The sequence below is a fragment of the Geosmithia morbida genome, assembly GCF_012550715.1.
Source record: "Geosmithia morbida isolate 1262 chromosome Unknown scaffold_6, whole genome shotgun sequence".
In the NCBI taxonomy this organism is placed as follows: Eukaryota; Fungi; Ascomycota; class Sordariomycetes; order Hypocreales; family Bionectriaceae; genus Geosmithia; species Geosmithia morbida.
Window position 1 is genome coordinate 893,911 of NW_023336193.1, and position 26,214 is coordinate 920,124.

General features: G+C 56.2%; 7 protein-coding genes across 7 annotated transcripts; 4 read left to right on the forward strand and 3 right to left on the reverse strand.

The window, feature by feature from the left end:
• Positions 1–4,533: 4,533 nt before the first annotated feature.
• Positions 4,534–10,071, reverse strand: GMORB2_6737 (ABC-type bacteriocin/lantibiotic exporter; the record flags this gene model as incomplete). The annotated part of the gene is made up of 5 exons (XM_035468705.1): positions 4,534–4,791; positions 5,666–8,004; positions 8,064–8,712; positions 8,821–9,645; positions 9,763–10,071. The coding sequence occupies 5 exons, from the start codon at positions 10,069–10,071 to the stop codon at positions 4,534–4,536; spliced, it is 4,380 nt and encodes a 1,459-aa protein (XP_035321839.1).
• A 1,304-nt stretch (positions 10,072–11,375) lies between these two features.
• GMORB2_6738 (Protein of unknown function (DUF1749)) lies at positions 11,376–12,435 on the reverse strand (the record flags this gene model as incomplete). The annotated part of the gene is made up of 3 exons (XM_035468706.1): positions 11,376–11,655; positions 11,753–12,000; positions 12,082–12,435. 3 exons carry the CDS (start codon positions 12,433–12,435, stop codon positions 11,376–11,378), a joined length of 882 nt encoding a protein of 293 aa, XP_035321840.1.
• A 539-nt stretch (positions 12,436–12,974) lies between these two features.
• Positions 12,975–16,294, forward strand: GMORB2_6739 (TELO2-interacting protein 1; the record flags this gene model as incomplete). The annotated part of the gene is made up of 2 exons (XM_035468707.1): positions 12,975–13,022; positions 13,094–16,294. 2 exons carry the CDS (start codon positions 12,975–12,977, stop codon positions 16,292–16,294), a joined length of 3,249 nt encoding a protein of 1,082 aa, XP_035321841.1.
• Positions 16,295–16,524: 230 nt separating this feature from the next.
• GMORB2_6740 (NAD+ diphosphatase) lies at positions 16,525–17,847 on the reverse strand (the record flags this gene model as incomplete). The annotated part of the gene is made up of 2 exons (XM_035468708.1): positions 16,525–17,204; positions 17,292–17,847. The coding sequence occupies 2 exons, from the start codon at positions 17,845–17,847 to the stop codon at positions 16,525–16,527; spliced, it is 1,236 nt and encodes a 411-aa protein (XP_035321842.1).
• Positions 17,848–19,128: 1,281 nt separating this feature from the next.
• On the forward strand, positions 19,129–20,443 carry GMORB2_6741 (CTNS protein; the record flags this gene model as incomplete). Its single annotated transcript, XM_035468709.1, has 4 exons — positions 19,129–19,187; positions 19,270–19,292; positions 19,354–19,496; positions 19,613–20,443. The coding sequence occupies 4 exons, from the start codon at positions 19,129–19,131 to the stop codon at positions 20,441–20,443; spliced, it is 1,056 nt and encodes a 351-aa protein (XP_035321843.1).
• A 1,550-nt stretch (positions 20,444–21,993) lies between these two features.
• On the forward strand, positions 21,994–22,829 carry GMORB2_6742 (mitochondrial import inner membrane translocase subunit TIM23; the record flags this gene model as incomplete). The annotated part of the gene is made up of 2 exons (XM_035468710.1): positions 21,994–22,641; positions 22,764–22,829. 2 exons carry the CDS (start codon positions 21,994–21,996, stop codon positions 22,827–22,829), a joined length of 714 nt encoding a protein of 237 aa, XP_035321844.1.
• Positions 22,830–23,586: 757 nt separating this feature from the next.
• GMORB2_6743 (uncharacterized protein) lies at positions 23,587–25,921 on the forward strand (the record flags this gene model as incomplete). Its single annotated transcript, XM_035468711.1, has 5 exons — positions 23,587–23,793; positions 23,935–23,978; positions 24,476–24,875; positions 25,006–25,212; positions 25,478–25,921. 5 exons carry the CDS (start codon positions 23,587–23,589, stop codon positions 25,919–25,921), a joined length of 1,302 nt encoding a protein of 433 aa, XP_035321845.1.
• Positions 25,922–26,214: the final 293 nt, after the last annotated feature.

The window sequence follows — 26,214 nt, forward strand, 5'->3', positions numbered from 1 at the left end:
GAGCCCTCGCATCTGTGGCTTGTACGCCAGAGAGACAGCCGATGCAAGCGGTGCAAGACACGGGACGCGGCAGGCGATCGGCTCATCCTTGACACGACCATGCCAAAGGAGGGAAGAAGAGAGGATCGGTGACAGCCATCCTCCTCCGCCACATTGGAGCCGGAGATTACAAACCACGGGCCAGGTAGTACAGAGATTAACGACGGGCCATGGGAGAATGGATATTCATGAAGAGCACCATCTACGGGCCTTCTATTGCCGCCCGGCGCCAGCGAAAGCTCCGACCCCTGCGACCTGGCCAGAAACAGCGGTCTTGTTTTCTCGAGACAACAGAGACGTAGGACGGAAGGCTGCCCCTGTCCATCTTGGGAGCAGTCACGAGCGCGCGAGTACATGTATGATGACTACCCGTGCGAGCATGACCGGTATGGCATTTACGTGAATGAGTAACCTATGCTGTGGCTATTTAGCTAGCGAGGTCATGAAGGCTAGCTGGCCATCATACCAGCTTATAGGCTAGATATCTATCCGGTCAAGGGATGTGTGATGGTGACCGTCTGCCGGCTCAGTGCATCGGTCATCACACCACCTCTGAAAGCTGCGGCTGCGATTGATTACTATACATGGTCGGCGTGACACGGACACAGCATGTCGAGGCCGGTGAGCAGCACTAGTTTCCGTTTCGCACCCGATACGTTCTCGGTGGCGATGTGGCCTCGGAGTGATGCTCGGTGCATACAGGTACGAGTAACACGTACGGCCAACCCTAGAGAGTCTCTTTTCTCTTCTTTTTTTTTTTCGCACCTTGCGCCACTCGAGACCGGTTAGCTGCATTGCCCGCCCCGACGCGGTCCTGATGAGGACGAAGCCTCTTCGAAGAAAGCTCGTCCGAGGCCGGGATTGGGGAGGAAGCTTGCGATCACCTCTCAGGTTACGTGACGCCGAGTGGAAGGGTCGGAGCGTCCGACGTTGGGGTCGAAAGGTTGAGAGGCATGACGGCACCAGCATCATGACCAGCTACACCGAGGCAGACATGTGTCGGACCCTGATGATTTGCTCTGTACGGGGCACGAAACGAGGCGGGTGATTGACCGTGGTGGTGAGACCCGGCAGGACGAGACGGTTCCACGACGCACACGAGACTAGTGCATTGCTGAATGCCGGCCATGAGGGAAGGGGAGGGAAAGAGGGAGGGAGACGGGAGGAAGACAAGAAGGAAAACAAGGCCGTGATCACATTCTGCATGAACCATCTCGGACCTACTTCAGTCACGGCCACCCCTGAAGGGGGACAATGGGGACCCCCTAAGCATTAAGCCAAGACTGGTTGGTCATACCTGTACCGAAGAGATAACAGTCAGGTATCACAGGTTCGAGAGGCAGAACTGTCATATTTTCTCCGCGGGGCTGACCCGGTGCGCCGGAGGCGAGATCGATTTGCGCTCATGATAATTCAGATATTCGATTTTCCTCGGGGTATTATGACCGCAAGTCGATCTCGGCATGGACAGAGAGACGCATGACGGATCGCCGTCGCCCTGCATAATCTTGGGGTGGGGGGGAGGGGGGGGGGGGTCAGCCAGTGCCAGTCTTGAACAAAAGGCCGAGCTTGGTGTGTGTGTGTATGCGTGTACTCGTATTTACGGAGTATTATGACTCGACATGAAATCCGAATGGCCCTCCTCAACTCTTCCCAACATTGGTCATCAAGATTTGCAGAGGGAGAGGAAGAGAGCGAAGATGATTTCTGGAAGAGACGATTTCTCGGACCTTTCTTTACTGGACAAGGAATTGGTTGGACCGTCGCACGGTGCCGCACACGCCCCTCCCGCCCCCTCCCTCCATGAGGGGGTCCATGGGCAGAGACCACGCCGGCGTATCGCGACCGATACAGCAGAGCTCCATGGACTCTATCGAGCTGGAGAGGACGGCTGTGTGCGTGGCTCGGGGAAGGGGAGGGGAGGGGAGGGGGGCGGGTCGCGTTGCATGTTATTCTTGCCGTCGATGCGAAACAGGTTTGCTGGACAAGGCGGTTGGTGAGATGTGAGGTGCGCGCGGCGTGTGCTTTGACCTGCATGGCACTACTGCGACCCTCCTGTTCTCCTCTCTTCTTTCCTTCTCTTCTCTCTCTCTCTCCCTCTTTCTTTCTTTCTTTCTTCTTTCTTCTTTTCTTCTTTTTACTCTCACAATCCAAGGATGCGGATTGGAGCCGTTCTTCCGCCTACGACGTGCCACCTTGAGAAGAGGGGGGGGGGGGGGAGCGATTGGAGCCGCGAGCCCCGAGAGGACGGTTTCGTGCTTCCGACGAAAGACGAAAGGCATGGTCTCACGACATGTTTGTGTATGCACAGACAGGAGAGGAGCATCAAGGCTCCGCAAGTCGGTCCGCTGGGATGTCGACACGTACAAGAAAGGCACAGCAAGACACATTGACTCCCCTCTATATAGTATATATAGTATATATGGTATGTAGTATAGATAGTATATAGTATATATAGTACATAGTATATAGTATATATATATATATCACAGTGTTCATCTACATCCCTCATCTTGTATACATTCACGCCATGGGATACGGAGAGGAAACAGAGGATGAGGTGTAGACTGCTGTCTATGCATACATGCACGTACATGCTGAGAAGGGTAGATGAAGTTCTGGAGTAATCACTGATGAGAGAGTCTACAGGTAATAGACGGGTACAGGTACGATACACAGGTGAGCTGCTCACATGTATCGAGTACATGCTGTATTGCTGTATCCTCTATATCAATCTTCATCTACTCATACATGTGTGTATTTATATATATACATGTATATATATACATGTACAATATATAATATGCATACAATATCACCATCTCCTCGAACTGTTTCCCCCCCCTCGAGCTAGAAAGACGGCTCCTCACCAGACCGAGCATCAGGGTAAGTGGCAGCTCAGATCAGTCCCGTGCTTATATATATATATATGTGTGTGTGTGTGTGTGTGTGTGTCATGTAACGTGATACACACCAAAAGAAGGATATACATGAAAAAAAAAAAAGAAAATCATCCTACGGAGCACTTTTCCCCTTTGCATCTGAGGTTTGGGATATGTAGACGGGTAAGAAACCTACCGAGCAGTTGGGAGACCTCACAGGAAAGGCTTCTTCTACCAATGTCCCGCGTCCGCGTACCTGGGGGTCTTCTCTCTTCTTTTTTCTTTTTCTAAAAAGAAGAGAGAAAAAAGGAAGATTGTCTTCGTCTGATTTACTGTCAATATTTTATTATATCATACATGCATGTATATACATGCATGGACACTTTTGGAGTACAGAAGAATGAGATGCAACTATATAATGTCGCGGCAGGTAGTGAGGGTTGTATATCAGTCTGCCGCGTTTCATGTTTTCTTTTTCTTTCCCTTGCTTCTTCCTACTTCTTATTTCTCTTTCCCCTTCATCATCCTCCCCCCCCTCCTTCTCTCTCCTCTCCCGTCTTGTCTTCTGATCTCTCATCATCTCTCTTGTTTGCTTCTTCTCCTTCTTCCTATATATGAGGACGAAAAAGAGCACACACACACACACAGGAGAGAGGATCATGAAAAGGGTAACATGGAATACATACGAGTACGAGTATCATTGTCATCAAGTTGGGAGGGGAAAAAAGAAGTTTTTTAATTATTTAATTATATATGTTTATATTCTTATTCTTAAATATTTAAATATTTTTTTTTGACTTGCTCCAATTCTCCTGTTTGCTCTCCACATTGTTTGCTTCCCTGCCCGTACAGACGAAAGAAGAATCAAAACTTGTTGGATTGAGCTAGAAGAGGGGAGGGAAGGGGGGGGAGACTACAAACATCAAGATGCCCAGTATTACTAGCATTGCCGCTCTAGACACCTGGTGACTGACGATCGTTCCGCTGGCGGTTGCCTCGAGAGTTGGGTTGGGCTAGGATACAGCAACGACAAACATGGACAGCAACCGTTTCCGCCGGCCCTTCTTATCGTCATCTTCGTAGCATAATAGATGGCATCAAGAACAAGGTGGACGGCGACGCGACCCACCATCACGACTCCGAGAGCGTTTCCACACACACAGACATCAGATGGAGCTAGCTAGACCTACCTGGATGAGGGTTTGCATATATATATATATATATATATCCAAGACGATAGCAGCCATCACCATGAATCGCAGGAGGCTCTTGCAGACTGAAAGGGGCTGATGCACCTGTATCATCATGTCATGTTCATGCGTTGATGCAACGTTGACCGACACGGAATCAAGGTGTGGTACATCACAGTAGTAAATAGCGATGAGAAAAAAAAAGAAAATCAATTCTTATAATACATGATACACATTCTGTGTCCCCCCCCCCCACCCCCATCACTTTGACAATTCTTTTTTTTTTTTTTTTGGGTTGTTTTGGTTTTTTTTTTGCCTCTCCCCTTGTCTAATAGATATACTAGTATAATCCAAGTACAGAGTGTGATCCGAGAGAGAAAAAAAAGAAAAGAGGAGGAAGAAAAAACCAAGGACGGGGTGACTCACTCCTGACCATCCTGCGTCTGAGCCGTATCAGCTGTAGTCAGCTGAGCAGAAGAAGGTGAGTCCATCTCGAGACCGGCCTGCTTCATGAGGTTGTAGAAGATACCCTGCTTCGCGTAGAGCGCCTTGGGCGTGTCGAATTCGGCCACCTCGCCCTTGTCGAGGACCACGACCCTGTCGCTGTCGAGTATGGTGTTGAGCCTGTGGGCTACCGTGATGATGGTGCGGTTGGCGAACAGGGGGGACCGGAGGGTGCGCTGGAGCATCGTGTCCGTCTGGATGTCCACGGCCGCCGTGGCCTCGTCCAGCACGAGGATGTTGGACGGGGTCAGCATGGCGCGGGCGAGGTTGACTAGCTGTCTCTGACCTTGGGAGAGGTTGGAGCCTGTCGAAGTCGAAAGTCAGAGGATATGCCGAATAACACGCACACACGCACACACACACACATATATATATATATGCATGTATAGGAGAAATCTAGAAAAGAGAAAAGGGGGAGGATAACATGTGGGAAGTAGAGGGAAAGATAGGACAGAAAAGATGATAAACACAACTCACCTCCTTCGTTAATCTTAGAGTCAAGACCATCACCCATGCATACGACGTGATCTTTGAGACGGGCGTGTTCTGGTAATAAAAAAAAGAAGAGGGTTAGAATTGTCGAGGGGAGATTATATAAAGAGGAAAGGAGAGAGAGAGGGAGAGAGAGAGGGAGAGAGAGAGGGAGAGATAGTCTAACCCAGTACACTGAACAGTTCCGTATCTTCACGGAGCTGTGCGGGAACGAGGTTATCCCTTACCGTACCCTCAAACAGAGCAGCGTCCTGCGGGATGATGGCCAGACGTCTCCTCAGATCGAGCAGGCCGATGGACGACGTGNGAGAGGGGGAGAGAGAGGGAGAGAGAGAGGGAGAGAGAGGGAGAGAGAGAGAGAGAGAGAGAGAGAGAGATAGACTTACCCAGAACACTCCACAGTTCCGTATCGTCACGGAGGTGTGCGGGATCGAGGTTATCCCTTACCGTACCCTCAAACAGAGCAGCGTCCTGCGGGATGATGGCCAGACGTCTCCTCAGATCGAGCAGGCCGATGGACGACGTGTCGAGCCCGTCGATGTCGATGCGGCCCGTGACCGGCTCGATGAGGCGGAACAGGGCCAGCGTGAGGGACGACTTGCCGGCCCCCGTGCGGCCGACGACGCCGATCTTCTCGTGGGACCTGATGTCGAGGCTGACGTTCCTGAGGACGAGGTCCAGGCCCTCGCGGTACCGGGTGCTGTAGTTGACAAAGTCCACCTCCCCCTTGGCCGGCCAGGCCACCGGCGGCCTCGTGCCCGGCACCACCTCGGCCGCCTCGCTGGGCAGCCGGGCGTACTCGAGCACGCGCTCGACGGCCACGATGTTGGTCTCGACCTCGACCGTCTGCCGCACGATCCAGTTGAGCGCCGTGGTGATCTGGAGGGCGTACGACATGGCCAGGCCGACCAGGCCCGCGCTCAGCCCGCTGCCGCTGGCCACCGACATGACCGAGAACCCGGCCGCGGCCAGGATCACCAGCGCGCCGATGATCTCGAGCCGCATCGCCAGCCAGCGGTTGGCGCTGACGGACGGGAAGTAGGCCCTGAGGTTCGCGTCCACGCGCCACTCGTTCTCCAGCTCGAACCTCTGCTGCTGCCGGTACGCCCGGATCGTCGACACCCCGCCCAGCGACTCCTGGAAGTGCGCGTAGATGGGGCTGCGGCTCACGCTGTCGAGCCGCTTGAGCTCGCGCGACGTCCGGAGGTAGTACCGCTGGATCCAGTAGTAGGCCCCCACCAGGGGCACGATGAGCCCGACGAAGGCCGGCGTCGACACCGAGATGACGGCCAGCGTGAACAGGGACCTGGTCGTGCTGACCAGGAGCTGGTTGAAGGTGCGCGCCAGCACCTCGTCGATCTTGTAGATGTCGCTGGAGAAGCGGTTGAGGATCCGCCCCGCCGGCGTCGTGTCGAAGAAGGACATGGGCGCCCGGAAGATGGCGTTGGCCATGCGCTCGTGGAACTTGCGCGACGCCTCGATCGAGCAGAAGATCCACAGCACGAGCGTCTGGATCACCGTCAGGAGCGACGACCCGATCCCGAAGGCGAAGTACACGCCAATGTACATGCCCACCCGCGTGTTCGCCCCGCTGTCCTGGTTGCTCTCCGACCACTGCTTCAGCCACACCGAGCCGCCCATGTTGGCCGCCTGCGACGCGAGCATCGTGAAGAGGTAGACGCACACGGCAACGACGTCGTTCTCGCGCGCGTACTCGAGGTACACGTTCCACTTGACCTTTCCCTGCTCCACGAGCTCCTTGTTCTGCCTGGACCTGGCCCCGGCACCGGCACCGGCGACCTCCTCGTCCGTCAGCTTGCCGCGGGGCCCCCGGAAGGATGCCGTGCTGGCACGTCGGAGCGTGGCCGTGCTGCTGGAGCGGGGCTTGCCGCCGGCGGTCGACGCGCCGGCCTTGATGGGCTCCATCTCGGGCACGCACTCCTCGCTCTCGTCCAGCTCCTCCTTGGTCTGCGTGGCGGGGGCTTCGATGACGGTCGACGTCTCGCTGGCCGAGCCGCTCGAGGATCCGCTGCCGTCCTCGTGGCCGGCGTGGCGCAGGAGCTCGGCAACGGCGCCCTTCATGGCGGCCAGCTCCCTGTACGTGCCCTTCTCCCAGATCTTGCCGTCTCTGAGCAGGGTGACGTAGCTGGATTGCCGGAGGACGGCGATGGCGTTGGTGGCCAGGATACGCGTCTTGGTCGACAGGAGACCGCGGGGGCCGAGGACGTGCTCGGTGATGTGCTTGCCGACGTGCGAGTCGACGGCCGAGAGGATGTCGTCGAGGAGGACGATGTCGGCGCGGGCGTAGACGGCGCGGGCGAGGGAGACGCGGGCCTTCTGCCCGCCGCTCAGCGAGATGCCGCGCTCACCCACAATCGTCTCGTCACCGTCCGGCAGCTGGGCAAAGTCGTCGAGGAGGGCGCAGGCCTCGACGGTGCGCTCGTAGAACTCGGAGTCGTAGCGGTATCCGAACACGATGTTCTCCTTGACCGAGGCGTTGAGGATCCACGTCTGCTGCGACGCGTACGAGATGGTGCCCCTGACCTCGACGGTACCCTTCTCCTTGAACAGGTCGCCGATGAGGGACTGCAGGAGCGACGACTTGCCGGCTCCGACGCTGCCGACGATGCACGACAGCTCTCCCTTGTAGGCGGTGAAGTCGATGTCCTCCAGGACCCGCTTGTCCTCGTGGCGGTTCCACGAGAACGAACCGCCGCGCACGACGACGGTCTCCTCGCCCAGCTCCCTGGGGGCGGGCTTGAAGGTGACGGCGTCGGACTGCAGCTCCTCGGCGGCGAGGAACTTGGTGATGCGACCGGCAGCGACGCTGGCCTCGACCATGGCCGAGATGACCATGGGGAGGACCGCTAGCGGGAAGGTCAGGAGGTTGAAAAGGGCTGTATGGCACACGTGTCAGCCGTCACGTACACGCACGCGCGCACAGGAGCCCCTGTACCTGCATCGCCGTCGATGGGGGCGGGGGACTCACCAAGGCAGGGGAAGATGATCTCGGTCGTCAGGGGCCTGTCCTGAGTGAGGACAAAGGCAGTGAACGTGGAGCACGACACGAAGAAGGGGGCCGTGGACCACGTGAAGTTGGCGATGGCCTGGGTGGCACCGATCTTGCGCAGGTTCTTGAGCTCCTGCTCGTTGCGGACATGGTTGAGCTTGTTCATAAAGGCGCCGCCCCAGGCGTACAGCTTGATGGACTTCATGTTGTTGATGATCTCGGTGATGAGGCGGCTCCGGGCGTCCTTGTTCTTCATCTGGCTCTTCTGCATGTTCTTCATGAGCTTGGCCGTGAAGCCCTGGATGGGCATCATGATGATCATGACGGCAATCCCGGCCATCATGGACCACCCTACGAGGTTGTAGAGGGAGACCATGCAGATGGTGATCTGCAGAGGGGCGGACCAGATCTGGTGGCCTATCTGCGTGAAGTCCTGGAGCCGCTGAGCATCGACGGCCATGTAGTTGACAATGTCGCCGGTCGTCTTGGAAGACCGCCCCTCGTTGGACAGCTTGAGGGACTTGCGGTAGATGGAGGAAGCCAGGCTCCCCTTGATGCGCATACCGGTCTCGAACGAGCGTTGGAAGTATTGGTGCTAGAGACGGGGCGTGTGAGCGTGAGAGAGAGAGAGAGAGAGAGAGAGAGAGAGACAAGATATGAGACGGTTCTAGGTGGCCGGGCCGATTGCGTGTGCTACACTTACAATCATGACAGTCTGGAAAGAAGCACAGCCGAACATGGCCAAGGCGATGGCGGCACCCTTGATGACGGGCTCCTCGGTCACGTTGCCGGCGTACGACGCGACAAAGGCGATGAGGAGGCGCAGGAGCTGCGGCTGGATGTACTGGGAGAGGTCGTTCCCAACCTTGAAGACGGCGGCGATGAGATACGACCCACCGTGGGCTCGGGCGAGGGTGAGCCAGAGAGACGGGGAGCTGGGGCGGTGCTTCAGCTCCCTGCCCCAGGCCTCGCTGAAGGCGGCGTAGGTGTTCTTGGTCTGGTCGGACCTGGCAAGGCCCCACAGGTCGGCCTCGGTCAGGAAGACCTTGTAGCCGCGCCTCATCATGGGCGTCATCCAGTCAAAGGCCAGACGGGAGAAGATGGTGGCGTACTCGACCGGGCACTCCTCGCCCTCGTCGTCGTCGATGGCGGCGTAGGCGTCGGCGCCCAGCAGGGTGCGCGGCCAGAGCCACTCGACCAGGAACTCGGCCAGGCCGAGGCCGAAGCCGGCGCAGTAGACGACAAAGTAGGGCAGGTTCTCGGGGTCGGCGTAGAGCTGCTGCGAGATGAGCGACCGGAGCTTGACGGCCGAGGCGATGATGAGCAGGAGCCAGTAGAAGAGCACGACACCGTGGGCGTGGCGCATGCGCGACTCCTCCAGCCACTGTATCGTGAATATGACGCCCATGGAGGCAATCGTCAGGATAGTAGTCCATGTTCGGAAGTCGCCGAGGGCAATCGATCCGTAGCTGATGATCTGTAAGCCGAGCTGGACTACGACGTCGGCGATGACGACAGCAAGGAGGGTCTGGTGCAACACAACAAAAAGGCATGCCTGTCAGCTTTCTCTGCTCTCTGTCTCCCCCCCCCTTCTCTCTCTCTCTCTCTCACTCGGAAGTGGTCATATGCATATCGGCGGACGTACCTGCTTCACCCAGAAGCGCGGAGTCTTGATATCGGCAACCAGAGGCCTCTGCTTGCTGAGCAGCCAGACGGCACCGGCACCGAGGACGAGGCCGCCGACGGCGACGATGGCAACCCAGACATCGATGAAGCAGGGTGTGAAGTCGTAGCGGAAGGGGCTCAGAGGCCCCCAGCCCTCCTTGTTTCCGCAGAACGGCTGCTCGAATTCGGTCGTGGCCTCGAGATAGCCGCTGCCGAGCTGCCGCAGAGGCCGATAGCCCGTCAACGAGCCGGTGCTATGGAGCACCCTCTGCTCGGAAGAGGCGTCCATGGCAGGCAGGCAGGCAGGCAGGCGGGCGGGCGTGCGGGTGGGACGGTCGAACGTGATCAATTCGTCACCAGTTCCGTCATGCTATACCGTCAGTGAAGATGTCGTGATGAGCTCACGCACGATGTCGCGAGGTGGGGGCCGGATGTCGTGGTGGTAGGGTAGAATAAACAAGGATAGATGGATGGCAAGCGTCGAGACGAGATTTTCTCTGCTTGCTCGATGAAGATACGGTAAGCACGCCAATAGAACCAATCAGGGGATATTCTACGGAGTCGTGCGGAAACGGAGGTGTGAAAAGGAATGAAGGCTCCCTGGGGGTTTCAGCAGTCGCAGGTCCTTCCAATTGAGAAGAACACGCCAGAGCCTTGGGGAATAAGATACGAGAATTATAAAAAATAAAAATACAAATAAAACCCCCCCCCCCCAAAAAAAAACCCAGGATGAATGACTTAACCCCGAACAGAAAACGGTAGAGCACCGATTACGGCAGCTTTTCTTTGTCAGCCAATGTGCATCGACTGCGAATTACGGATACGAGTACTCCGTACTCGTGCTATCATTACTAGCTGCTACGCGTCTATGAGGAGGTACGGGTACTGCTACTACCGGATTACGAGCAATGCACGTGCCAAGTAATCATCTGTACTGTACAGGTTACAGATTACTGGTAGTATTGATGATGCTATTATCTTATTACTGGCAGTCGATGCGGGCCTCTCACGTAGTTGGTTCATTCAATTCCACGAGGATACCCCAAGCTCAAGCTTCTTCTTCTTCTTCCTCTTCGTCTCTTTCTCTCCAGAGTCCTCCTCTCCGTAGAGTCTACGGATTACTCATACTACATATAGACACGCACTACTCCGTAATCTCTCACTCTCCATCTTTCCTCCCGTTCGATCCCGATTCGCTCATGTCTCAGCGGTGGAGAAATCTCACCGACTCAGGTGGTCGGTCTACTGACCGGCGCGGCCACTGCTTACTAATACTATTCTAGTGCATCCCGCCTCCGTCACCTCTTCATTGGAGAATTTGCAATGTTTCGCCTCCCATGTATCCCTGCGTGAAAACCCAAGGTGCCGAGTTCGTGTATATATCAATTCGTGAGCAATACAGTATACTACCCGTACATCGCACAGTCGTGGTAGCATCACGAGTACCCCGTAACTTGCAACGCCATCCTCCAAACTCCGCTGCTGAGCTCCGCATCGGCAAGCATCACGGAGTGGTAAGCGCGGCGTGCCGTGCAATCAGATCGCTTGCGTGCAGCCCGAGGTTCACGCCAGGCGACTCATGACGGGATGGCCTCAAGGGAGCGACTCGAGGAACTCCCCTACCCTCTTGGCCAGCCACTCCCTCGCCTCCTCATGCTTCACCGTGTGTCCCGTGTTGGGGATGAGACCCGATAGTGGGCTCACCAGCGGGGAGGCCTCGCGGTATCGCTTGCTCAGGGCCTCCTGGTCGACGTGACCGGGGACATACTCGTCCTTCTCCGAGTGCGCGACGAGGACGGGGCTCTTGAAACGGCCCCAGTACTTCCGCACCTGGTCATCCGAGAGGTCGGAAGAGAAGTAATCGTCGTCGCCGCTGTCCGTATCCGCACCCAACCGTTAGCCATCTTCCTACTCGAAAAAACCGCCACGACCGACGGAGGAACACCGTCATTCGGACGGCAAGTGCGTACTCTCTTGCCAGGAAAGATCGCAGCCTGTATGCGGTCATGTACGACCCCAGGGCCTTGGGCACCTTGGCCGGGGGCAGGCACCAGTCCGCCTTTCCCTCTGCAATCGCCTGCTCCGCTGCCTCGAGGCAATCCTTCCAGTTCGGCTCCTGCGCTACCAGGAATTCCCGGTCCGATACCGGCGCCTGCAGAATGAATCCGTCGACCGGCTCGGTCTGGTTCTTCTCGTAGTTTGCATATTCGATACAGTCCTGTCGAGGGGGGGGAAATCAAGCATCAGACGAGCGGTGCGCCCATTGAACGACGTGGGACTAGCAAGGACATATCCGCACCTGACATCCCGTAGAGTGGCCAAACAGTACAATGCGTTGCCTGCCCTTTCCACGGAGGTACCTGACCAGAGCCGAGATGTCCTCGACGTCATTCTTCAGGCTCGAGGTACCGAAACCCTGGAACGAGCTCCGTATGCGGATCTCAAAGATGGAGTAGTCGAGGCTGCTCGATTCCTCCAGGTGCTTGGAAACCGTGCGGATATAAGGGATAGTATGCGGGCCATCACCGAGCCCTCCGATAAAGAGGACGGCGTTCCTGGCCGATGTGTTGCCCAACTCGTAGGCGCAGGTGCTACCTGGGACCGGAGAGGGGTATGGGTGGACCGTGACCGGGAATGGGTTGTGCTGCGCCATGCTGTCCAAGGCAGAGCTCCCTCTGATCGAGATGTTATGGAAAAGGTAAGGAGAGGGGGGGTTCAAAAGGCTGTACTGTATGAGGATGAGAAGTTTGAATAGAGACGAACAGTTTAGAGAAGCTCAGCTCAACCTCCATGACGATCCCGTGGTGGGGGAGGGGGCTTTTCAGCACAGTGTCTCATACGTGATCCAGCCGCCAAAGGCACGTAATTGTACTGTGACCAACGCTCTGATTGATTGCCCCATTTTCAGCACGTAACACAGTATCTTCGAGCCAGTACACGGTGCATCTTTGTCCTTTCACGACCAACGCTCACATGCCTTTGCTCGGCTTTGCATGAGCGCACAGGCTATCACAAATCATAGGAGGATCACCATCTACCAGTAATATTGGCTCGGAGGAAGCATCCCATATTGGCATCACTTTCTGAGATCCCAAGAGTCTCGGCTCTCATTACAGGCCTTGAGTCAAGAGATGACCACGTAGCCAGGTTTTCTGCGTCGGTCGAGACCTGACGCACGCATATCTAGCCCAGATGGACCCAGCAACGCGCCTCCCGGACAGGAACGACGTCTTCCAAAAGGTAACATCACGACCCTAAGCCCTCTGTGATGATTCCTGGCCTGGTTTCGATCTTCACTCACACGTATGTAGCTGAAACCATGCTGCGTCAGAGTCAGCCAGCTAGCCATCCGCGAGTCCGACTCGCCGGCTGCGCATCGCGAGCTCCTCGACCTGACCAGACAGCTGCGCACAATCCTGAGTGACCAGGTAGGCCGCAATCCGGACGCACTGGACGAGAAGATTGCCGAATATGCCTTCTTTCCGCTGTCCCACATATTCCGTCAGATGGACGCGTTCCCCATGCTCCTCGTGGAGGACTGCATGAGGTGCCTCCGTATCCTCATCGTCTACGGCTGGAGGACGAAGATGGCGCCGAAGATGGCGGAACAGCTCCTGAGCCTGCTGGGGATCATCATCGACAGGGCTCCGGTATCTGGCGTGAAGCGCCAAGTTCCCGAGGAGACCACCCTGGAGGGCTTCCGCACCCTCACAGCCCTCTTCAAGACGGCTGGGTCATCCATGGTCGCGGCCACCGGCCTGGAAGGGGCCGATGCGCTGCCTGCTCTAGGCCATGGGATAATGGTTATGCTGGACGGCGTCGCCGATGGGTCCTCCGATGCCATACGGCTGGAAGCCCTCGACTCTATCCGGGCTGTGTACACGGCAATGGTCGGCCGGGCTGCCCTGGCCAACTTCCTCCCCGGCACCATGTCTACAATGACAAGAGTGCTCTCTACTCCGAAGCACTACAAGAGAGCTCTCCTGGCACGCTGCCTGGAAACGGTTGGGGTCGTCCTCACTCGCGTGCTGGGTGATGTACAGACGAGGCAACTACCCGCCAAATTCCAGAGCAGCGGCGAGGAAGAAAACGTGGAAGAGAAGAACCGGCTCTTGAGTCCGGCATGGCTGAAGGCCACTGCCGGCCAGGTCAGGCTGGCACTCTCATCGATGATGAAGCTTCGCACGCACGAGGGTATCCAAGTACAGAACTCGTTGAGGTCCCTATGCGTCAAGCTGCTGGACGAATGCCACACCACGCTCGCCGACTGTGCACCATTCCTGGTTGAGACTGCCATGATACTTGACCGAGGAGATGGTGGACCATCTCTCTCCGAGACGAGCCTGCGCGACCTTATGAGCATATACCCCGAATTGACCGAAAAGGCCAAGTCAGCAGTGTACAGCTGGTTGTCTAGTCTCCCGCGCGTCATGCAGGCCAACGATGGGGACGTCAAGCGCCAGGCATTGCATAACCTTTCCAGAGGTCTGGGATTTCTACATGAGTTGAAGATCGAGTCTGCAACTTTGGAAGACACGGTATCGGGCGCGCTCCGAGATAGCACCATTGCACTCATGGCAGACAGCAAGTCCCAGCCCAGAGTGTCCAGCACAGACGTCATATCGATGAGTGGAGACGGGCCCATGCAGCTGGCGACCGGCGAAGCACGGTATCCTCCAGTGCTCCTTGACCACCAGAGTCAACGAGATGTGCGGGCCGAGATGGTTGACCTCCTCGGCGTCATCGGGTCCCGCTCAGGCGCCGCGGCCCTCGCCATGAACATGCTTGGGCGCGCTCGTACACCCGGGTCGACAGATCAGGTGGCCTCCATGTGGCTCTGCTTCGAGCTCGTCAAGGCGATCCAGTCTTCGTCTGCCGATGAAACCGATCTCCTAGACATGTCAGCATTTACCACCTCGGTAGACGAGGACGTGGAACCGGTGCTGCAAGACCTGTACTCGTTCTCTGTCGAGATTCTCGACTCACACGCCGAGGCGGAGGCGATTGACTGGCGTATCAAGGCACTTGCCTTGGAGATCACGTCCTACTCCGCCACGAGATCCGGCGAGTCTTTCCGCCCCGAACTCGTCGACGTCCTGTTCCCGGTAGTGACCTTTTTGGGATCGCCGCACCACGACCTGCGCCAGCATGCAATCGTCGCGCTCGACGAAATAGCGTCAGCGTGCGGGTACTCTGACGTGTCGACACTCGTCATCGACAACGTCGATTACATGGTCAACTCGGTAGCGCTACGGCTCGACAGCCTAGACATCTCCCCCGCATCCACGCAGGTGCTCACGATGATGATCCGCCTCACGGGGCCGCGGCTGGTTCCCTTCCTCGACGACGTGGTCGAGTCCGTCTTTGGCGCCCTAGAAAACTACCACGGCTACCCCATGTTTGTCGAGTCTCTCTTTTCGGTCCTCAAGGAGCTGGTCGACCAGGCCGTCAAGTCGGACGTCCTCCTTCTAGAAGGCCAGGAGAAGACGATGGTGGATCACACAAAGACACGCCCCAAACTGGAAGGAGTCGACGGCCTCTTGGCGCTCATCCATCGACGCAGGGCACGAGAAACCTACAGGGACGAGGAGGACAAGACTCACGAGGCCGCACACGGCCACCCGACTGCACCGTGGGGCGGAGACGCGGAACGGAAACAGCAGGATGAGGATGACGGCGCGCCGGCCCCTGAGCCAGAGAAGCCCCCCAACACAGTCACATACCAGCTGCTCCTGCGGATATCCCGACTGACCCAGCACTACCTGACGTCGCCGACGCCTCGCCTCCGCCGATCGCTCCTGGACCTCGTCTCCACCGCATCGCCGGCCCTAGCCGCCGACGAGGAGGCCTTCCTCCCCCTCGTCAACGACATCTGGCCCGTCGTCGTCAGTCGCCTATACGACCAGGAGACGTACGTGGCCGTCGAGGCGTGCGGCGCCCTGTCCGAGATGTGCCTTGCAGCCGGCGACTTCCTCGCCTCGCGATTCAAGACGGAGTGGTCCGACGGGCTGCGCGACTGGTGCAGGAGGGTCAAGCGACAGGTCCTAGCCGCAGGGTCGCAGCAGCCGTCGAGGCGCGCTGACGGCCCCACCTCACCGGCATCTACATCTACACCTAACCACCCGCTGCTGGGAGGTACCGGAAAGGGGAGCGTGCTCATACCAACGGCTGCCGGTGGCGTAGTCGACGTCGCGGGATCGTCTCTGTCGTTGCCACCGTCGTCGGCACCGGACAGCGGGAGCTTGGGACAGCACTCGTCGCCCGTGAGGCTGTGGGAGGCCCTCGTGCGCTTCCTCACCACCCTGGTCACCCACGTGCGTCTCTCGGAGCAGATGTTTGAGGACATACTCGACATTCTGGTTGAGGTTGCCGAGCGGAGCAACGAGGTGAGGACGGCGCTCGAGATTGTCAACCCGGATGCTGTATGGCTGGCCCTGTACGAACGTGGTCATAATGGCATGGGGGAGATGACGACACCTAAAATGGACGACGTGGTTTTTGTCAGTATCTGAACATTACTTTTTTTTGGGGGGGGGAGGGAGGGAGTTCCTCCTGGCACTCATTCAGTAGACGAAGGAGGATATAGACCATGAATGACCCCCAATATATGGTACTACCACTGCGCTACATAACGTCATATATATCTATGTAAATTTATCATCACGAGAGAGAGAGAGAGAGAGAGATAAAAAGAAATGCAGACCCTGATATTAGAAGAGAATTTCTCCACCAACCCCCTTCTCTACATCTTCGGAATAGTGGTGAGGAAGCCGTTCGCCACAGCCGTGAGGAGCTGGTTAGCAATAGCCTGACTGGGCGGCAAGCCGAGCTCGCCGGGGACATGCTGCCTCGGGGCGTGCTGTCCTAGAGGCCAGGACCGGTCACCTAGGGCCTTGCGTAGCTCATCCATGGTATACCACTTGGCGTCCTCGAGCTCTCTGTCGTTGAGGTTGATGTCCTCGCCGCCGGGTAGGGCCTGGGCGATGGCGCCGATCATGAGACTGGCAGGGTACGGCCAGGGCTGGGTGGAGTGGATGACGACGCGGCCGACACGCACGCCGGCCTCCTCCCAGACTTCGCGGCGGACGGCCTCCTCCATGCTCTCGCCCGGCTCGAGGAATCCGGCCAGGGTACTGTACCAGTCCGGGGGGAAGCGAGGGGAGCGGCCGAGGAGGACGCGCTGGCCGTCGGCCGAGACGACGGCGGCAATCATGGTGGGGTCAGTGCGGGGGAAGCACAGATTCGACACGCCGTGGCGGGTAGGGCAGTCGGGGCGCTCGGGAGGGGAGGCGGCGGCGTCTCGCGGGGGGCAGACGCGCTTGTAGCCGGCTTGGGAGGGCTTGGTCGGGTTGCCGCAGCCGGCGCAGAAGGAGTTGCGGTTGTTCCAGTCAATCATGGAGCGGGACTGGGCGTACATGGCGGCTTGAAGAAGGGTAGGGTTGGTTTCCCAAATCAGCATGCGAGCGACGGAGGGGTGTGTCGAGGTGCATCACTCAAGTATCTATCTACCTGCTTCCGAGTTGAGAGACATGGCCCTCGGGTTTGTCTGGATCGTGTTCCCCTTTTCCTCCTGGCTCTCAATCAGGGCGTTGGCGGCATCCTCGTAGGGTGGCCTGGGGGTGGCATCGATGGCGAAGAAGGGGTCCCCGCGCACTACGCCGTGATCCGCGGTGGGTATGTCGTCTGTCGAGGAGCCCTGGCCGGCGAAGAGGCCTAGGAAGACGACGAGGGGGGACCGCTTGGACGAGTCGAACTGCCTGTCCGACTCCTCCTCGGTGAGACTGAAGGGGTTCGGGCCGATCAGGGCCCTGACGTCGCTGAGCTCGAGGTGCGCCAGCCGCGTCCTGTCGACGGCGAGCGGGTTGAGGGTGTGCAGCACGACGAAGCGGGCTGCGGGGCTGCGCACCGCTCCGCTGAGGAAGACCGAGTCCGACCGCAAGAAGGAGTACCGGTTCAGCGTCGAGCCAGAGTAATAGTTTACTACCTCCTTGCCGAAGCGTCTGGTCAGCATCGACTCGTCGTTGGCCAGGAAGGGGACCTCTGGCATTAAAGGGAGGTTGGACATGTTCTAGGAGGAGGAGAGAAGGAAACAAAGAAGGGGAAGAGAATCAAGACGGCGTTTTTCTCTTCTTTTTTTCAAAAAAAAAAAAGAGGGGAAAAATGCTTCTTTAAGAGAAGTTTTTAGAAGAAGAAGAAGAAGACAGTTGATATGGGGTGCGGGGAGAGGAGATGGGGTTTAAATCGAGGAAAACTGTTATTAGCCTTCTCCGCGTCGTATTATCAATGGTGGGGGGAGCACTTGAGATGGTGAGCTGGTGGGAAGTGGGGTGGAGCGAGGTTCGGCATCTCGGGATGATTAATTCAACTTCTGGAGGATCGATTTCCTCGATCTGTTAGCACACGATGCCCCGGCAGCTTGGCGGTGATATCAAAGATTGTATATCTTTTCGAGAATCGGTCGACGGTTGGCTTTTTAGATGGGTATCCAGAGAGAGAGAGAGAGAGAGGCAAATGATGCACCATCATGAACCAAAAGACGTCATTGGGAGGAGAAATCAACCAAATCTCCCAGCCAATATTTATTGGATATTCTTCTTCTCGGAAGGAAAGAACCAAGGAGGCTCCTTCTACGCGAAGATTTCATTACGAAGATGATTCATCCGTTCATGGGTTATAAGTGACTACGGACAAGGTAACAAGTCCAATGGTTCCTTCTTCATCGTCCCTGGCACCCCGCATCAAACATGTAGAGTACGGAGTATTACGTATAAATGCGTGTGTGTGCCGTTTGTCTTAGTGTTACGAGCTGCACCCGGTGGGTGGGCTTATAGCGGCGGGATGATACCGAGTTGCGGGATACTTGGTAGCGAATTTACTACCAAGAGAGTACAGATTATCATGTTCCGTATCGCTGCTCCGTACTTGTACTACCTATATTGGTGTCGATACAGTATTGCATGTCACTCGTACGTATCAAGAACAAGGATTCTATTGCCGTAAAACGCAGCCTGTGCAGCCCGGACGTGACGTCTGTGCACCACGTGCCGTTTTAGGAAACATATCGCAAAAAGTCTTCCTTGTCGGCGCCGGCCGTTTCTCTGTCTCGCCACTTCACTCTCCTCCAAACATTTTCCTTTCTTTGTCTTGACACCCTGGGTTACCCTGATTGGCATCACATCCCCCCTCCCCCCTCCCCCCATCTCCTGAAGATCAATTGACAAGATCCGTCACGGGTACACGCAGGTTGCTGCTGAACCACCGCCCCTCCCTTCTCTCTCTCTCTTCCCATCAAAGTGCTCCTCGCGCCGTTGTCGGAGCCCGCAAGGCAGCTTCACTGCCAGTCATTATGGCTCCGCCTACAGCGATCCTCAACCTCGATGTCGAGGCCATATCTGGAATTTGTGGGTGCGTATAGGGAGAACCGGCGATGCAGGATTGGCCCGCCAAAGAAGAAGGGCTGACTCATTTTCTTCCTCCCCTCGTCCAGCTCTGTCTCTATCGCTTGCTGGGGTAAGTTTCCAAGCTCGTCATGGTTCTCTCACCCTTCCGGCTTCCCCGCTAACTCCGCCAGTCGTCGTCTTCTCGCCGCAAATCATCCAGAATTTCCAACGTGGCAGTGCCGACGCTCTTTCCGTACAGTTCATCATCGTTTGGCTCCTGGGAGATGTCTTCAACATCCTCGGCGCCGTCCTGCAGGGCGTCCTCCCCACCATGGTACGCTTCCTTGGGTCTGACCTCATAGCCTGTCTATTTCTTCTTCTTCTTCTTTTTCTTTCTTTTTTTTTTTTCAAAAAAAAAAAATCCATTTTCTCACAGCCGCTGGGCGACAGATCATCCTGGCCATCTACTACACCATTGCCGACATTGTTCTTCTAGGACAGTGCTTCTACTACCGAGGCTTCACGTGGCGAGACGAGCCGACGCCCGCGCCCAAGCCCGTATCCGATGCCGAAGACGGGCCCGACGAACGATCGCGACTCCTCGACTCCTCCGGTGCCGGCGAACGCAGGAACTCCGACTGGTCGGCCCTCTCCCCGGCTGTCCCGCACATCGCCGATACCCCCCCTCCCGCGGCGCCCGGCACGCTGCAGACCATCCTGCTGAACTCTCTCGCGGTGGTCATGGTCATCGCCGCAGGCGTTCTCGGCTGGTTCCTGGGCCGGAAGGCTACTGCTGCCGGAGGCGGACACGACGACGCTCCATCGAACGACGACGCCCCCGAGTTCAACGCCCTGGGCCAATTCTTCGGCTGGCTGTGCGCCGTGTCGTACATTGCCTCGCGCCTGCCCCAGCTCATCCTCAACTGGCGGCGCAAGACGACCGACGGGCTCAGCATGCTCTTCTTCCTCTTCGCCTGTCTAGGCAACACCACCTACGTCCTGTCCATCCTTGCCTACGAGCCCAAGTGCGGTGATCGACGCTGCACATCAGCCGAGGCCGGGGCGATCTACGGCAGGTACATACTCGTCAACCTGAGCTGGATCGCCGGCGCCTTTGTCACGCTGCTCCTGGACCTGGGCGTCTTTGCGCAGTACTTCTTCTATGACAACCAGGAGACCGAGAGCGCGCCTCGTCGGCGAGTAAACGGGCATGGCGGGGCTGAGAACCGCGACGATCGGCGGCCTCTTCTTTCGACGGAAGACGGTGCCACCACTGCCTAACACTGCGGATATCGCAGCCAACATCCTACGGCGTGTATAGAGAGAAGAAGGAGAAGGAGGAGAAGGAGAACTAGGATGGCGGGAAATAATGGCGACGACTAGGAAGAGGATAGCGAATCGGGAAAACAAGAACCGAGGGCGTGCTCAGACCCTGAGGTCAAGGACGGCGTTATTGCATTATTTCTACGGCACATCGGTATTGATACTGTTACTACCAGTAGTAGTCCAGTAGCTTGTTCAGGAGTTCCATAGTACTCGGTGTTTCTGCCATGAACGATCGGATCCATGTCTCCTGCCCGAGTGTTTCCTCCAACCGTCTTGTCCTTGACCCAGTTGTCATCGATCTAGCGAAACTGATCCCCCCCCCCCCCTGCAAGCATGGCCGCACGTTGACTTGTTGCGTCACTGCCATCACGGTTGCGCGTCAACACGGACGATCCAAAGTTGATTGAATTTCAGCTCAGTATCGAACCCACAAGTACCCCGAGCGTGAAGCGTGGCCTTGCAACCTCCCTCCTGATTCCAACGACGCGTGCTGGCTCGAGCCCGGGCAGAGTTTTTTCTTCGTGGAGGGGTCAAGGGGCACAGCATAGCGAAACCCGACGGTCGAGTTGCCATTTGTACACCAGGGCCACCTCAGCATGGCACCAGGGCGATCTACGCAGAAGTGACAGCTTGCCAAGAAGACGAGCAATTACGGGCATATATCATGTATATATAAGATACAGAGAGATCCTCTCCGTGAGGAGATGTCGAAACCACCCCACAGTCACAAGTCGAAGACGAAGCTTGCGGCTGATAGGAAAGAGTGGTCACTTTTACTTTAGGAGGCCGGGAACGGAAGGAAACCCACAGAGAATCGAAGGATAACCCTCAGCAAGCCGCTATGCGGAGCCGCCATTGAATTATTTAAACATTTGATGGTGTAGAAATAACCCAAACTGATGATGAAGAGGGAAAGAAGAAAAGAAAATCGCAAATTGAAAATCGCAACGCAGCTTTTTATTCTTCTCCCAGGGCACAATACGCTAATCTAAATCTGGATTTAGTGTCCCCAAATCACGTGCCTACTTCCTTATAAAAAAAAAAATAAAAAGGGAAGAAAAAAAAAAGGCAGGCCTAGGCAGGTTAAAGGCAAGGGTCATGGAGAAATAGAAGATCCGGTTGATAAATACGGTCGGTACGTACCCTTTTCTTCTTCCTGTTCCCTCGCGTTCCTTCCCGAGATATAGGCCTTTTTTGGGTGCAGTCCTCCTCAGCGAGCAACAAAAAAAAAAAACGAGCCACCCAATTTTTTTTTTTGGCGTTCTTTACTCGTACGGCCGGCCGGGATCTATCATTGTCCATCATTTTCTATACACCCCCCCCCCCCCCCCTTTAATACCTCCGCGGTCATCTCCACCACCATCAAGACCTAAACAGACGACGGGGTGTGACCTTCCTTCCTCCTCTTGCTCTCCTTCTCGTGTGTCACAGGGTATAGATACTTTTCTTTTTGTGTCTGTGCTGTCCGTCTCTTGACCGACCGACGACCGACCGACGACGACGCCATGTCATCCATCTGGGGCGCTTTTACAGGCGGCAACAAGCCGCAGCAGCAGCAGCCGCAGCAGCAGCAGAATCAGCATTACGACAGTCACGCATCGACGTCGGTGCCGGCCTTTGACCCTTCAGAAGGTCAGGGCGTCGAGGGATTCCTTCAGCCGTCGACATTCGCCGACGCCACCCAGCTTCACCCCCTCGCTGGGCTGAACCAGGACACCCTCGAGTACCTGACGCTCGAGGACGGCGTGCTGTCGGACCTGTCGGGCTCGCAGTCAGTCCTGCCCTCACGCGGCTTCACCGACGACCTGTGCTACGGCACCGGTGTCACATACCTGGCCGGCCTGACGGTCGGTGGCTTCTGGGGCCTCCAGGAGGGCATGCGCAAGTCCGAGGGTCAGGCGCCCAAGCTCCGTCTCAACTCGGTCCTCAACTCGGTCACGCGCCGCGGCCCCTTTCTGGGCAACTCGGCCGGTACCGTTGCCATCACGTACAACTGCATCAACTCCCTCATCGGATCGCTGCGCGGGAAGCACGATGCCGGCAACTCGGTGGCCGCTGGTGTCCTGAGTGGTATGGTCTTCAAGAGCACCCGGGGTCTCAGACCTATGCTCATCTCCGGTGGTCTCATCGGTGGTGTTGCCGGTCTCTGGGCGGTACGTTTTTTTCCTCTCTCCCCTTCTCTTTCTCGCCCTATTTTCCTTTCTTTTCGGGTGATATTCTTTCCTGGGGGACGTCAGCCATCGCTACTCTTCTAACGACGACTGTGTGTTTACAGATTGCTCGACGGTCCTTCTTCCCTGTTCCCAACCAGGAACCCATCAGCACTTCGGACTCTCTCTAAACGAAGAAGAAGAAAAACCCCCTCTACGATTTTAATACGCGTTTGAAAAGATAAAAAGGAAGAGAACGACATATGGCTCATGTATATCGGGAATCGGTCACTGGTAAGCCGAGTCATGGCTGTTGCAACGTCGACGGAGGACCGGATCGAGATGGAAAGACGAACAAGGAGAGATGACTTTCCTCTGGGGATGGCCCCCGTCCATAATGCCTTTTTTTCTCTCACCTCTTCTGCCTTTTTTTGTTTTTTTTTGTAAAACCCCCCCTTGTATATTGCTGAATCTACAGCGCTCAGAGTTGTTACGTGCCGTGCGGACTGTCGTTGTCAGGTACGTCGTGCGTGGCTTTTGGATGAGGGGCGATTAGGAAGGAAGAAATGCATGGCCATGGATCGGCCTTCTCTCTACTCCCACGGGACACCGAAGTGTACACTAGATTAGGAAAGGCAGCGAAGCATTAGACGGCGGAGGCCGGGGCGCCTGGGCTGCAAACTCATGTAATTTTTCTGTTCTACAGTTGTGGGAGCGATTCGGAGTGACAGCATGTGGGTGCCATGGTGACTTATCACCACTGCATTAGTAGAGAGTGGTCTTATCTGGCAGGTGGCACCTGTCCTCTCTGCCAAGGTGGTCAAGGTGAGTTTCGTCTCCTCCCGCTGCCTTCTCTTTCCTTCACACACACTTTGAATGTGAGAGGCAAACTGCTCCTCGCGGCATCTTGCCTACAGAGCGTCAGCATCGACAGTCACGTTCAGAGTGATGGTTACGCAGCAGAAGCAGCAGAAGCAGCAGAAGCAGCAGAAGCAGCAGCAGAAGCAGGAGAAGCAGGAGAAGCAGGACAGCATGTGTCTCCCATGTTTCCCATGGACATGGGTCAAGTACGATGACCCGCTGGATTCATTGGCTTCTCTGCCTGAGCAGTCAACGTGGGTGTACGACGGGCAGTCATGGACTCTGAAGCGTCAGGTAAGATTTCCTTCTTCTTCTCCTTCTTTCTCTGCATTCCTTCCTCTCATCTGTTCTTCTTCTTACTGTGTGTTCCAATCCTGTATCTTTTCCTTCTTATCATTTCTGTGTTGTGCATCTGTGAACCTTCGTCACGGTCAGGTGCCAGGTGCCGAGCAGTTGGCTACCAAGTATCTGAGCAAGAAGTGAGTCTAGCTCAGGCAACGAAGACAATGAGTTTCTGTCCTTGTTTTGTTTTGGATGATTTTAAACCCTTTCGTTTTGTGAGTATCTTCTTCTCTATATATAAAGTCGAGGATTTCCTACCTCATATTCTCTTCTATGGCTCGATATCGCCACGAGATCGGCAAGAACGAGAGAGAAAGGGGCTGCTCTTTCCTCAATTACGCCTCCCTCGGTATTCCACCGTTGAGAGATATATCTCCCTCCCGTGATCCGTCTTTTCTTTTTATTTTTTCTTTTAGAAAAAAAATCTTTTTACTTGGAAAATGGGTGAAGGATCGGGAAACACACGCAGGAGCAGTCGTCACTCCTACAGTCCCTTTCGCCAGGTCCACTTCCAAAAGAAGGAGGAAGATAACGACGACGAAGCCAGACGTGCGAGGACCACCACTTCTGCCAGCTACACTGGTCACGCAGAGTACCTCGGACGTCCTATCCCCTTCCCGCTCACCAAATCCAGGAAATCCAACGGCACCAACGCCACTGGGAAGGACAGCGTCGGTCAATGCTCAGCTTCCAAGGACTCTTCATCTGGCGATAGCAAAGCGGGCTATAGCACGAGCACAGCCGGGCAGGATATATCGTCCGACGAGGCCACCAAGAATACCCAGCCGGATGGCTTTCCCGCCCTTCGCCTGCCACAAGACAAACAGCAACAGCAGCAACCGCCTCAGACATCGGGACAAGAACGAGGCCCGGGAGGTTTCCGGCACACATCCACCAACCCGAGCCTGAGCGTGGGAAACCAGGGCTTCGGCCAGCCTCCATTTGGCGGTATTCCCGCCATCTGGCACGCACCTGACGGACAGCTGCCCGCCGGTCCCACCTGGGGTGTTTTCCATCCGGCTGCTGCTTTTGTAGTAAGCAAGCACCTTCCATCTTCCTCCCTCACGCTTCCCTCCCCTCTTCTCACCTCATCGCAACTTCTCCCAGTTTCACGTCGACTCATACTCACATCCCTTTCCCCTCTCCTCTTTTTTCCTCCTCTAGAACCCGCCCAGCTATTATTTGTACTCGACCCCCTCCAACACCACCATGGATGCCGACTTCCAGAACGCTGGTCCCCAGGGCCAGGGCCTCAACTTCCAGCCTCCTGTTCCTGATACCTCGATGGGACCTATGAACCATGTCTACACTCCACGATCCGATGTCGGGCCTGCGCCTCCCCAGCATTCCTGTGGTCCTTTTGGCTTTGTTGTCTGTCTCTCCGGCTCTTTCATCTATGCCTAACCATGCGTTTTGGAACAGGCCTAGAAGATATGCAGGCTTCCTTCTTTTTCTTTTTGGGAAATCCGCTTCCCTTCTTTCTCCCTTCTATTTTCGTTTGATAGGGGGGTAGAGAGACTGCGTGTTCTGTGGTGTATTCTCGCATGCTCCTGGCTTCGAACATGCCCAATGCTGCTATACTTGTTGACTGATGATGCAAAGAAGGGATCATGACTGACTTTTCAAACACTCACAGAAAATGCCCGATGGCAACGGACTCCAGAACCAGCAAGCCTATTTTCCCCACCCCCAACAAATATTTATGCAGTACCCCTACATGGTCAACGGCCAGCCTGCCATACCCCCCTGGGCGCAGCAGCAGCCGGGGACGGCGCCAGCGACCCAGGCGACGATGCCTCCTTTCCCTCTCAACGCCGCCGGTCTCGCGCCAGACATTGCCGGCATAGGCCGCACAGCGAGCGAGGAGCAGACCCGCCAGGCCAACTTTGCCCAGGCCAACAGCATGTTCGAGGCGCAGGATTTCAAGCCTTCTGACGACGATCCTTCCCGCTTCTACTTTGTTCGCGAGCTCGACGGAAACTGGACCCAGAGGAACCGCTTCACCATTGACCACCTGGGCGATTGTCGGTGGTACCTCACGGACGGCGGTTGGTTCTATGCAGTTCGTCTCCCTAACTAAATTTGACGATCTTGCCACTCCGTCTTATTCGACGTGGTTGATCGGTCAGGTGGGAAGTACGAGGGGTCATATCGACACCGTCATTATATTGAGCCAGAGAGATGAAGGACAGTGATGAAGGAGAAGAAGGATAGTGAAGAATGCCGGCTGGAAAAAAATAAAGGGATCACAGTGTTGTACATTAGCATCAATGACACAATGTCCATGTTGGCTGATGACGAATGGGTAGCCCGTGGTTATTGAGAGAGGAGAAGCTGTGGGCAACGACACACGGTTTCGGCAGATGCAAGTGG